The 14,147-nt window shown below is 45.7% G+C and overlaps 1 protein-coding gene across 1 annotated transcript in view; it reads left to right on the top strand.

Annotated features, from left to right (window-relative positions):
• si:ch211-186j3.6 (neural-cadherin) overlaps positions 1-14,147 on the top strand; it is a 276,175-nt gene that overhangs the window by 204,966 nt on the left and 57,062 nt on the right. The window contains exons 28-30 of the mRNA XM_068710718.1: positions 8,238-8,365; positions 12,565-12,692; positions 12,841-12,964. Coding sequence (XP_068566819.1) covers positions 8,238-8,365; positions 12,565-12,692; positions 12,841-12,964 — 380 coding nt within the window. The remainder of the gene's footprint in view (positions 1-8,237; positions 8,366-12,564; positions 12,693-12,840; positions 12,965-14,147) is intronic.

Below are 14,147 nucleotides of genomic sequence, written 5' to 3' on the forward strand. Positions count from 1 at the left end.
CCTAACTGAGCCGCTCTTGTGTGCAAACCGAGACTTTTTGGGAGCTGCGTCGACTTTTGGCACATCTGTGATTCTGATTTATACAAGCGGAGTCTGCTGTAAAACACTTATTACAGAATGCAACTAGGCAACCAAAGCCTTACGGCGAACTGAATTAGCGTGCTCATTTACCTGGCCATTGCCGTAGTTTGGAAACCGCTGTCAACTGCTAGCGCTTTAGGGTAGCTAACAGGCACTGACACGTGTTTGTACACAGCTGCAGCCCCACCACAAAGCATACAGAGCTATTGAATACATGAGCGGCTGTCACTCTCTAACCAGATTTTGTATGTTTATGTCTCCATAAAAACCTGACTGCAGAGATGGAAGGACAAAGCAGAGACCCCCGTTATGAATATGTGGCTTGTGCCCAGCTTGTGTCAAGAGAAGATTTAGTTGAGGAAAATGTAACATAAATCACTTTTCTCTGGGGATATTTATGGCCCAAACGTTGCCAGTGAACACTTCCCCATGCTCCCATTTTGACATTACATTTTTCACTAGTGTGACACTGTCCTAGCCGCCTCACCACCTGTCTGACGGGCATTTACTTTGACATTGTCACCACCACATGTCACCACCTCCTCAGGGGATGTTTTCCCCAGCGGTGATCTGATCTGTGTATAACACTTACAGGAGGTATTTATACCTCAATGGGAATCAGTTAGAATGATTGTATGGTGGAAAGATTGTCGCGTCAGATTTATCATTGTTTACCGCATAGAAATATGACTTTCACAAACGGTTTCCTGGTAGTAAACACAAGTAGAGCATATCTGTTTGTCCTCCGTCACTGTGGATACATGCAGAGAGTATGCAGGTCCAATAGATCAAATCACTACTATCAGTAACATTCACAGCCATGCAAATCAGCTCAGATGATGTTTCTTCTGTTCACTGATGGATAAGATGATGATTGCGGTTGATGTGTAGCCACTGGTTCTGCCGGGTTTTTGGGAGTGGTGCGGCAAAGTAAAAATAAACTACGATGTTGGGCGATTTTGTCTACTCGAACTCGGTGGATTGTGTGGATTGGATGGTCTGGAGCCTGTCTTCTTTTCACCGTAGTGTTAGCAGGCAACAAGGAGAGGAATTCACTGAGCCCAGCCAACAATATCGTTCAGCACACAGCCTCTGTAAAACTTCAGTTTGTCTGTTTTACACTTTTTTAATGGATTAACCAAATGAGACGTAATGTGTTTGTGAGTTGAGGTGCTGGTAGGTGTATGTTGCTACCTACAGACAGAGTTCGGCTCGCTGTTTCCAGTCTTTATGCTAAGCTATGCTAATTCATCATATGTATGGTACAGACATAGAGTGGTTTCAATTTTTTCTCATAACACAAACCTCATGTTCTCTGTGTTGGTCGACAATTCCTCATTTGTGTTTGACATATTGTCGTTGTATTTTCTGTAGAAATGGGGGAGGGAGGGAGCGGTGAATGACATGCAACAAGAGTTCCAGATCGTAATCATGCACTGTAACCTCGGCTACCAAAACAAATTATATTTCAATTTATATTTTATAGAAATGGGTTTTACATCAATTCTCATAAGTCTTACACTTTTGCAGGTTGTCAGATGTAGCCTCTGGACACCACATACAATATAACTCATATATATATATATATATATATATATATATATATATATATATAGCTCATTTTGCATTATGACTGCCTGGCCCGATCGTCAAAGCCACACTTTGACCGTGGCTGTATTGGTGAGATTGATTGTCTCAGTAATGATTTGTGTCCAGCGAGATCAACGCTAAATGACAGACATGGCTTGGAGCGTTATACCTGCAATGAGGTGCTTGATCAAACACACACAGTATTACCCTCTCTCTCACACACACACACACACACACACACACACACACACACACATGCATGCAAAGACTACCAGCCAGAGGCCGGTGCTTGTCCAATCAATAGACAAATTAACAAGACAAATTAAATTTGTGTAATCACAACACCCTTGCAGAATGGTGGGTCTGGTAAGAATCTGCGCGTGCGTGTGTGTGTGTGTGTGTGTGTGTGTGTGTGTGTGTGTTTTTTTGACTTTTTTCTACCCTTGCACCAAAAAGAAGATATTCTCAGCTCTTTATATAGTTGGATATAAATGGAAGAAAAAGGGATAGCAAGCAGCAGCAGCACACACAGATTCACTTTGGCATTACCTTCAATTTCCACGGAGCTGTTTGGTAGCGGTAGCCTCCAGCTTAGCACTGCAGCGGCGTTTCAAATAGGAAGTGCTGCTGGATGCAGAGATCCAATATGCGCCGGCTCCGGGGCCGGCTAGCTAGCTGACAGATCGTTTATTCAAGAAGCTCTCTGCTCTGCGCTTGCTGCATCGCCTGCTGATTTGTACACAGGATGACTTCAGTGGGCATTAGAGTATATGTGACTGCTTGTGCGTGTGGAGGGGGGGGTATGTGTGTAGCAGTGTGATTTGTAATGCTGTTTCTGCAGTCCATATGCTCTTGAGTTGGCTCCTGTGTATCTTCAGGCCGTCAGAAGGACATTTTTCACATTTAAGAGCCCCCAACTCTGTGGGAGTTCAAGCTCTCCTGGCACACAACGCACACACTTTTACTCCCCCTCGCTCTCGCTCTCTTCCCCCCCCTCTTTTCTAGCTCAGTAGGAGGTAATGAATTACGTATGAGCAGCAGAAAAGAAGCCTGGTTGTGTGGATGTGCCCTTTAAGAGCACAGTCTTGTCCTAACCCTAGTACACCCGGAGCATTTAGAAGGCGTGCCGGCCCCTATGAAGATGTTCCCATTTGGCCTGCCAGCCCGCTGCACTCCCAGCTAGACTCTCCAGCCAGCTAGCAGCAGTTTTTACTTCATCCGTCTCTGTTTGTGTGTCTCTGTGAAGCTTTTTCACTCAGTTCAGTTCCATTTAACATCTAACTTTAAGAGAAGTTCAGTTATTAGGCGAGACAAAGGGACAATGACCTGCATGTTGAGGGACTTTTCGTTGTTCTATTTTACAGTTGAACAAATTAATTAAAATCTACCCACCTTTCCAACCATGTAAACCATGAAATCTCTGACTGTGTGTTCTTCGTATATCTCTTAGCCGCTCATCTGGCGTCGCTACCACGGCGTCGGGCTGTTGTGAACTCGGTAATCGTACTTTGGTGCAAAACAAAGCAACCTGTCCCAGAGCGTCGCTAAGCCAACTCGAGTGTGATTCATGCAGTGGGAACATAGCCAGTTGTAGGAAGGGAACCATGACTTAGGGGACTACAGGCTGCCATGCAGGCTTTTGTTTTAGACGGACATAGTACGGCCAAAATTTGCATCGCAATTAGTATCACAATTAACATATATTCCTGGTGCACCTTGCTAACCAAGCTAGTTAGCTAGCGCAAGAGTTAGCCGGTAACTTAGCGTTAGCCGGTACCTGGCCCCCGCCGAGCCTCGCTCCTCCACAGCTCCACCCTCTCGTCTGAATATGGCCTCTTCTGGTTCCGGAGGAAAAATAATGTGCATATATATATTCTCTGTTAAACTATTCCTTGTTGTTAGACCTCCGAACCATCTGTGGGGAAATAGCCTCCTATCTATTCATCTGAATTATTATTATTCAATAAATATGATTTTAATATTTGAAGAGGTTTCTCATCTCGGTTCTTTCTCACAGGGAGGTTAAAAAGATTATTTTTTACAACAAACGGCAACAGAGACAAAAAATACACTCAGTTTTTGCCTCGGGCCTCATTAACAAATAATGAAATGATAATAATAATGAATAGTATAATAGAAATGAATAAATCAAAGAAAACCCTTGATTCTTCCTGCTTTGAAGAGGTTAGAAGACCGCAGTCTGTCCTGAACTCGGATTATCTCGTCCTTTGCTTCCTCCATCTGCTTTCTATTTGTCCTCCCTTTGATCCATCATCATGTTCTTCTCCACTCATCACCTTCTGTTTCTTCCTCTCGCCTCGTCTGCATTGTTCATTTCTCATCTATTTACCTCTCAGTCCATCATCCCACTTGTCATCTGCCATCTTGTAACTTGGCCTTCGTCCCAGCTTTGTGCTCAATCACACTCTTATCACTCTTTTCTCTCCTCCTCTACCCGTACTTTCTTTTTTTTTCTTGCTGCCTTACATTTGACTCCTACAGCTCACTGTTGCTCTCCCCCCCCCATGCTTCTTTTTCTCTCTCTCCCTCTTCTCGCTGCTTCACTTTGTCCGCCGAGAACTCTGAAGTCAGTCTTCATCTCTCGGGAAAATGTCACTTCAATCACGACAAGAAGGCTCCTGAGCCGTGCCAGACGACCGGCCTTTTAACTGGTTGTAGGTGCCTCAACGTACGCCCACACTTTCCTGCACTTGCCTACCCTTAACACACACGTGTGTCTGTGCATTTACACATTTACATTAACAAGAACATCTGTGGAAAGGGTCACTTTGTCCCACTTATGAAGGCGTCCTTTGCGGCTCTGAGTGTGCTGCGAGTTTCGCCAGCGCGGGTGTGAAGGGAGGGTTGGGGCGATAACGTTTGCGTACACTGAGGTTCAAGGAACAGGGGAATTCCCCTGAGGGTGGGCAGCCTGTAGAACGGATATTGAAAGACCGAGACGTGGGGGATAAAGAAGAAGAAAAGGTGAGGGGACGGTAAATGAGAGGAGGGAACGAATGAGGTTACTGAGCTGTGGGGCCTAAAGATGACACGGTATAAGTTAAACAAAGGAGGGAGGCCTGGGATTGAACTGCTATATTGAATTTACTCTGTTCGCTTTGGTCAATTGTCTGGCCCCGGCCAATATATTAAAATTAATTGGACTATTCCTGAAGTGCAGCAGCAAGTCATCTTGCAGCTGGAGCGGGCTAAATCAACTTGCAGGTAATTGAAGGAAAGTTGAGAAGAATAGAGGGGGTAACAACAAACTTGCACTCGAAAAACTGCACTGCCAAAGCGTCAGGCTTCTTTTCCTTCTATGAGAGGCAGCATAATGAAGAAGGGGGCCCTCATCACAACGGCACATCCCAGCCTTGACAAGGCAATTAGAGAGGAGCAGCATCTCGTGTTCTCAACAACACCTCCTCTCTACTCGCTCTAGGTGAAGACTCACGGCATGAAATAGTTTGAAGAGGTGTTGGAAACATTGTGTCGTTGTAACACGCTGTACACTCCCCTTGTCCTAAGTTTAAAATAAAGTGGCCGGCCTTCGCTAAACTCGTAAAATAAAGGCTGAAAGATAACTTTGCATGAGAGAACGCAGTCATTCATCACAGAGTCTGTGTACCGGCTGCCGGCTTGGCTCCATCCCCAGGTTGGACCTTCATCTAAGCTGTGAAAGCCGCCTCGGCATGTTCACTGACGTCATCTGCAGCACAGTCACAGCAGATGACTCCGCCTTTGACTGCATTCCCCATTAGTAAACAGAGCTTTGAAGAAGCGGTTCCCTCAGCTGTTCAACATAATAAGCGGGTCATTTTGGACCCTTATAATAACACGAGGGTTAAGAATCAATGCGTCCCAATACACGTGGTGGAAAACAATGGTTTCACCAAAAAGAAAAGCAAAATGTCAGTCGAAAGCTTTTTTTTGTGAATTTCTTGAAAGCAGCACAATGTAGGAATGTCAGTTACAGTGAAAAAGTTAATGAAAGAGTGAAGCGTGGCAGGAGGTAAAGAGAGAGAGACGGGAGATGAAAGAGCGCCGATAGACAGACTGACATCGCCAGAGATGCACCGAGAGGGATGACGAAAGCTCCGCCGAAGTCAGACTCACAGCGGAGCGAGGAGCCGTAAGAAGGGAGTTTGGATTCTTGTCAGCTTCTTTTGACTTCCAACTTCTTCCACTGACTCGAGCATCAAGACGAGCGTCGGAGCGCGGAGCGGAAGTTAGCGGAGCGCGGGAGTTTTATCTCCGTGTTAATTATAATCCTGGCGTACACTGTAACCGCTTCAGTTTGTGAGACTAGGAGTTAAGTGCCAATGGGGAGTCCCTCAAAAGGACACATAAGTACAAATGCTTTAGAGGGAACGGAATCCCTAACTCACACAGAGGGTGTGTGTGCGAGCGTAGCTTCAGGGTGGCAGCGGGGAGCACTAAGAGCAAGGAGCTATTGGACGTGAACTGTGACGGCCTGTTATTGTTTTTAATTCAACGGAGACTTACTGCCGCTTTGACAACATAAATACTACATAACATATTTTTGGGAAGTCACGGCAGTTGTCTTTTTTTCCCCCACACCTCCTGGATTGAATGTAAACACATCACAGTTGAGGTGGTTCGGGCATCTGGTGAGGATGCCACCTGGGCGCCTCCCTAGGGAGGTGTTCCAGGCACGACCAGCTGGGAGGAGACCCCGAGGGAGGCCCAGGACCAGGTGGAGGGACTATATCTCCAAACTGGCCTGGGAGCGCCTCGGGATCCCCCAGTCAGAGCTGGCTGATGTGGCACCGGGAAAGGGAAGTTTGGGGTCCACCTACTGGAGCTGTTGCCCCCGCGACCCGATCCCGGATAAGCGGACGAAGATGAAGGATGAAGGATGAAGGACATCACTCTGTTGGACCGATGAAGAGGCGGATGGGTCCAGCGGTCAGCTGAGCGGTCGTCGCGTTAGGGAAGACTTGAGTGAACTTAAGTGACGTGTGCGTTAGGCAGCTGTGGCAGATGGGCCATAATGAATTGCCTTTTGAATATCCTTTTGACTTCATGAAATAGACCCAGAAGAGTATGTGAGCACTCTGTGGAGACCAGTAGAGGACAACAGAAGTAGAGGGGACCCTGTTCAATTCTATTTTCATTTTTTAAGTCCAGAAATTGACATCAAAGCTGTTTTCCCCCTGGACAAAAAAAAAAAACGCACTAACGTCTTTCTTTTGTCTTTGTGGAGTCTTTGTGATGCAGACTCGTGTTGTAGTGAATACATATTTAATGACATCATAACATGACTTCAGACAATTATTATAATTTATTACATACAATTAATATGCGCCCTTCAAAGCCACCAGACTCCAGTCAGACGGTAAACTTGCTGATCATCGAAACACGATACTCATCAAAACCATCCCGGTCAGTCTTTCCACATCACCAACTCTGGTTTGAGAGCTTCGAAGAGAGAAGTACGTATTGGGTGAGTCTCAGATCTGATGAGGCTGCGGATAGTTCAGAAAATGTAGGTTGTCGGTACCAGTACCATAAAATGCTACCAGTACCAAAAGAGTACTTTCTTGGATACCCATCATGGGTCACCGCTGTCCCCCGACCCGGAGCGGTGGGTCTGCTTGGTAGCGTGACGCCCACCCTGAGCTTCCCTCCCAGGCTGCCGGCTGAGACATCTTAGTGTTCACAGCCGTGTGCAGGCAGGCAATCCCGGCCCGGAAGTAGGCCGATCACACGTCGCATAGAGTCGGAAGAAGGCTTGCACTGATTGGCTGCGAGCAAATCCAACACAAATAGTCACTTTTTTCTGCATCCAGGCACAAAAATAATTTGATTTTGACTGGAGAAGTATTGATACTGCTTGGTACTGGGTTATTTTGGTGGATGACTTATTGAGTAGTACGGCCCTTGCTCTGGTACTCTCTAAACACAAGCTACTGTGGCATGAAACGAGTGCAGCACAGCCACAGGATCGTGAACAAGGAGAGACACCAGATCCTTAGTGATCAGAGTTATGTGTCTGAATGAGCCTCTGAAGTTCAGCGTTGCACGGTGATGGATTGCCGCCGCTGTTTGGCAGACGCGCGTTCCCATAATTCCCTTACATATGACGGCGAGCACACGAGCGGTCTTAACCACTTCATTAACTTTTAATTTGCCATTTGAGTAAGTCTGAAAATAGAATGTAATAACTTTTGTCTGATGTTTGTTGACTGCCGTGAGATGTGACGGGAAAACTACATCACAGCGAGGTCTGTGCGATAATCCTCATCAAAGCCAATATTCAGAGACGGTATGTGGCAAGTTCTATACCACACTGCCAGGGTGCACTCCATAATGTGTCACTTAAGGCACTGCTTAACTCTTTGGTATGTATCATTTAGTCACAATGCTGTTTTAGAGAGTTGAAAACCAAACTATCATCTGTTGATAATGCCTCTAAAAGCTCGATATTTCTACGATCTAATCCTTTCAGTGTAATCTCACCCCCTCACCGATCCTCCCTCTCTCTCTCTCTCTCTCTCTCTCTCTCTCTCTCTCTCTCTCTCTCTCTCTCTCTCTCCATCCAGAGCTAATAGACGGGACCCCCACCTTGAAAATCAACCACGGCTCCGGCACGGTGGTGCTACAGTTGCCAGGCAACGTGAACGTAGCAGACAGACGGTGGCATCGACTGGATGTCCGCAGCAACAGCAAGGTCGGTCGCTTCACCCATTCAACACCAACCGCCATTTATTGAGCTTATTTAGCAATTAAGCGCCGAGCACATTCACGCCGAGCTGTACCGGCAGATGAGTCGACGAAGCACGCGCACACTCTATTCCACCGCTAAAATCAAGAAACGCTGTCTTGCATTAAGATATTTTAAATAGACGTTGGCTAACAATTTATATTTGTCATTCATATGAACGGCTTAATTTCTTATTTTTAGCCCCATGTTGGCTGAGATGTGCCGCTCACTTATCCAATGAAAGATATTCAAGCAACTCTTTTGTCTGTGATTATCTAGAGCTGTCAATGAAAAGAGTTCAATTGCATTTCAGCTGTGATTATGTAAGTTATTATTTATGTCCTTATATGTGCATAAGCACCAATATATCACTTTCATAATAGAGAACAACAGTCCTGAACATGTTTTTGGATGAGGTTGACTCTCCAGTTATCACTTTACACTTACTGAACATCCGCCCACACCTTGGGCCTCGGTTTGACCCGCAGACGTAATCTGGGTTCGCCGGCTGCATTCTTAACGGGAAATGGTGTTTTGCGCGCAATTTGAATGCTTCTTTGAATACAGTGTAGATGCATCAAGATGCCTCACGATCATTGAATTCAGTCTGGATGTGACTGGAGCCCCAGAGGAGACAACTGAAATGTGGTCCAAATTAGTGATGTGGATTTTGCCTGACTCTACTAGTGACTCTACTGTTGTATGTCTCCGCTGCAATGAACTGTAACTTTTGGTCAATGATAGATGCCACGAGTCAAAATGCCAAAAATGATTTGGCTACTATTCCACTTCTCCTTAAGATGTGATCTTGCGCTGTCCTGAGTCCAGGTTTGTTTTTTTCCTTTAGTAAATGAGATGCAAGGAACGAGTCGTCGCTTTCGTAAAGGTTTACATCATGCAGGTGACACAACATGTCTTGCACACCACTGATGTAAATACATTTTGGCCATTTTTTTATTGCACAATTGTAAGTAAACCTCGGTTGATATGGGTAGTTAGACCAAATATTAATGTCGACTGAAACCTGACAACCAGGCGATGAACACGGATCTCTGACTCTGAGCTGCTCCCCAAACATTACGACTAAATGCTCTTATTCGGCCCAGTAAATGGGACTCCTGACATTGTTGTGAACAATTAACACGATCACATTTCTATCCATTGTAACCTTATGGCTAAGGAAACTATATCACGTCATGGACTCCAAATAGCCCCACGCAGGCCCATTAGATAATATTATCAGGCAGCCGACATGGGGACGATGTTCAGCGGTGATTTAGTATTGCAGAACTCTGTGAAGTACAAAGGGAGACTGTAGCGGTGAGAGGGAGACGGATTATTGCGATGGCCCTCCTTTGACATCCTCTGCTCAGGCACATTGGAAGTGAATTCAATTAGAGTAAAATTAAGGCTAATCTTCATTTGACTGAGGACTGCTTAGAGCTCTTCACCTCCAAGGACTCTCACTGCCTCATTGTTCTCGTCTCTCCTAAATATCAAGGCCGGCGGTCGGTGATGCTATTTTTAGAGTTTTTGTTGTAACCCAGCCTGAACGCTTCAACCTCACGCTCTCACTCCGAACTAAGGACATCTCAATCTCTGTAAACGGAACGTGTGAATTCAGGATCTTTAGGCAAACGGGACAAGACGTAGCATTAATGCAGTCGGTGTTTGAGCAGGCTTTGGTCGCATGCAGGTAAAGGGACGAGGAAGGTGTTGGCCGAAATGCAATCTCTGAACCCGCCGGCTATCGCCTGACAGTGGTTTCTCTTTTCACGAGCATTCTTTTAATCAGCGTTCAGATGTCAGCTTATAGAGATTAGCCGTAGACAACGTCCACCACACAGGGGGAGGACGTCTTGGCCCCGAGCACCTGTTATCCAGATATCCGGTTAAAGCACCTAATACTGGCTGAAACCTGTTCTGGTCTCACCCATCCCAGCGTAGACGAGGACCACTCAAGTGAAAGCACAGGACTGAGTTTTGCCTTTTTTTTATATTCAGCACCATCAAAAGCCTCTTTAAAGCCTAAAACTGAGTAATCACACTTATGTCACACTTCAATTTGCTTCATTTAGCTGGTGACTCAAAGTTCCCCAAAATGTTCCCAAACCCACTTTCTAAAAAAAAAAAACCCACTGCCTGCTGCACCTTAAGTGCAGGCTAACCATTTTAATAATGCCATCAGGTACATTAACCTGCCTCTGATAAGCCACTGAAATGTGTGCGCAGGTTGTGTCCTCCATTCACGCTGTGTCAGAAACGCACCGGCCCTTTGTTTGTCATTCAATTTCTTTTGCATGAAAGGAAATACGGTCTGTAGGTTCGGCTTCACGCTGACAGCACCGAGTGCGTTTGCTCTTTATTGTGCCGTGTTGAGAACGGGGACAGCCGGACAAATGCACGAGTGGATCAGGACTTTGGGTAATACGACAGATTTATTCTGAATTTCACGAATACAATAACTCATTGAGACTTCTTTTTTTATTATTACAATGGGGATTATTCTGCACCGCAAAAGGCATTATTCTTAATCACATGTGAGTCCGTTCATTCGTCCTGAATAGTCAGCAGCAGCTTATCCAACCTGGTCGTGTTCCCGAGCTGCAGCCTGTGGATTCACTGTAGGATTCAGCAGCCATGAGCAGCGGCTCTTCTTCTAGCATCATACAAGACAGAACCGTGAATCAGATTTACCGAAAACGAATCATTCGTTGCTGTCGCTAGCCCCGAGCCGAGTAAAGAACCGAATAATGTCTTTAATGTAGAACCCTGCAAGCGATCACTGTGCATGTGACGCCATCGACCTCACTGATGATCAATCAGCTGCTGTCTCCCCGACACGCGCCTCTGTCATTTTACCCTACAGAGATGAAAACATGCCCACACCCACAAGTGAAGTCAGTTGTATGATTTTGATGGCATATTTGGGTGCGTATGGTGAATAGTACAGTTCAGTAGCTGTTAGGAAAACTCTCTCACTCTTTCACACAGCTGTTTCTGGGTCTTTAAAGGAGTCGCCGTCCAGGGGAGGCCAGCCGACAGTGTAGCCTGGCGTCTGATATTCTCTCCTCCATCTCCCTTTACTGTCTCATCCCCTTTTTTTTAGCATTCAACTTCATGCAAAACCGTTTTAAAATGTTAAAACTCTTTTTCTTTTCAACTTTACAAAAGCCGGACGTAAACCTCATGAAACATGTTTTTTGGCCATAGCTCAAGAATTCTGATGCCAGTTAACAGGATCTCACCCAAGTCAAAGAGGATGAGATGATATTGTGATGACGGACATGGAGTGGTCCGTGAAGGCAGACAGCCGTGAGGCGGCAAATCTAGTTTTTAAATGATTTTTTTCTTTACTTAAGGTTAAAGTTTCTGTGAGTCAAAGTTAGGCATCGATTATGCTAATGGTCAAATCTGGCGAACGTGCCGCTACTCCTGAACAGGTGATGTTCACCAGACTGAAGAGAGGAATATATGACATGTATGTGCAGTAATGAGAATTTGGTAAACAGACTGAGATTATAGCTTCTGCTCTTGGGACACGTAGACATGTTGTCTGTGTCCCAAGAGCACGTATTCGGCTGTATTGTGACAACACATACAAAAGCTTTTATCACAGATGTGGGAAAAAACCCGTGTTTTTACACACGGTTGGAACTGAATGCTAATGCACTGGGTACTGTTAACCACCAGAGTAAGTGTGGTAATTGTTTTTGGGAATTATCAGGTAACACACCCCGATAAAAGCCATTTGCAGTCCATTGCTGCTCTGGAACCTATTGCTGCTTGTAACAAAATAATTTCCCCTCGCGGGATCAATAAAGTTAGTATCTATCTATCTATCTATCTATCTAAAAGACCCTATACTCTTATAATCACCATGCACATGATAGTGTGATCCCAGTATGAGCTGCCTCATGAATCCAAATCTTTACTTGTAAACACAGCGATGATTGGAACACGCTGGTTTCTTGTTGTTGCTCAGGAGACCTAGCAGGCAGCAGCAGCAGAGTAATACGCTCTAATGTAAGAAATGTGAGTGATGACGGTAAAGGCGCTCGACGGCAATACAAGGTACACTCATAATAATAATACACAGAAGTAGGAGCCTTTATTAATACTTGTGGTTTCTATACAACGTGTCCTTGGCTGTGTGCTCCCCACAGGAGGTGCGCTTCACTCTGGATCGCTGCTCGGGGGCGGCGGTGATGGAGATGGAAGGCCTCGGCAGCTGGTTGACCACCGAGGACCACTCCTCCTGTGAAGTGACGGGCGTTACGCCCAACGCCGAAAGGTACGTGAACGGTGCCCGCCTCTATGCTTTGAAAGACGGCTGTGATTCTGTGTGTGTCAACGTTACTTGAATGTGCTTTCATTCGGGTTTACATATTTACACGGTTTGTAACACTGTTTGTAACGTAATGCCTCTATGTGTGTTTTAGACACCTGAACATGAGCCAGGTGCTCCAGCTGGGCGGTGTGAACGAGGACATCCCCTACATCTACCCTCAGCTTCAGCACAAACACTTCACCGGCTGCATCCGCAACTTCATCGTGGACAGCAAGGTAACGCAGCGCCGACACACACACACACACACACACACACACACACACACACACACACACACACCTGTGCATGAACCGCACGACCGCGAGCACACCGAGCGCTCTCAAACCCCCGCCTGCACGCCAGCTGATAAATGGATTAATAACAGGTTTCAACATTCACAGTACCATCATGCCATGTAAGAGGAAGAACTGTAACCTCAAAGCACTTTCAAATATCACGCACATGGCCTGCAAGAGCGAAGTGGAATACAAACCTTTCCACTCCCGCCCAGTCTTGACTTCAAGTCGACACTTTCAAGTAACCTTCCGCCGCTCTGTCGGACTTAAAAAGTCAAGGACTCCACCGTCAACCGTGACAATCTGAGCCCGAGTCCAACAAAACCCAAACCATTTCTGTATGAACACGGGCCTCAGGTGTGATAGCCTTTTGTGAACCCGCTGCCTTCTAAAGCCCAGAGTTTTGGCTTGGCTTCAAATGAACCTCAAACGACCGAGTGAGAAATGTTGTCCCTGCCAGTCCAAAAGTACTGCGTCCTGCCTGATAACACTGCTATCAAGGTCTTTTTAAACTCTATTTAAACTGATGCTGACAGGGTAAGACGTGGTTCCCTGATAATCAAAAACCACTTGGACGGATGACCAAGCAAATCAGAAATGAAAGTGTTGATATCTGAAATACGTTTATGTCACGATTTAGAAGCAATGCTGCCTTCGTTACTCGCTGCTGGAGATATTTTCTCTCTCTCACTTAATTACCTTGTGATTAAGACCTAAGCACACATTCAATTATGCTTGCAATCTGATCACAGAAGTTTTGCATCTCTCTATGCAAAGCAACAGAGAACAGAGTGGGCGGGGAGCAGGACTCCTCCTCTTGTATGACACGGTCATCGGCGGCAGCAGAAGCTTTGCTATTGGTTCTTTCTTGCAGTGCATGGAGCTGCTTTGGGCACTGCGGCAGTGACTAATTCAAATTGGATATCAGAAAAGTGAAACTACCGGTCCTGTAGGAGCGGCTCTCGCTGGACTCTTTCAGGGAAGCTAGTTTTTCAAATGATCTTGGATCGATGCGGGATCGTTTTTAAAAAAAACGGAAACATCAGTGGAGAGTATGATCGGCCCTTTTTTAGGCTTTTTACAGCAGCTGAAGCAGGACTTCATTTAATTTAAAGCTGAGTCA

Source organism: Cebidichthys violaceus, unplaced genomic scaffold (assembly GCF_023349555.1).
Source record: "Cebidichthys violaceus isolate CVI_PGR_0920_01 unplaced genomic scaffold, fCebVio1.0.p SCAF_16, whole genome shotgun sequence".
Lineage (NCBI taxonomy): Eukaryota > Metazoa > Chordata > Actinopteri > Perciformes > Stichaeidae > Cebidichthys > Cebidichthys violaceus.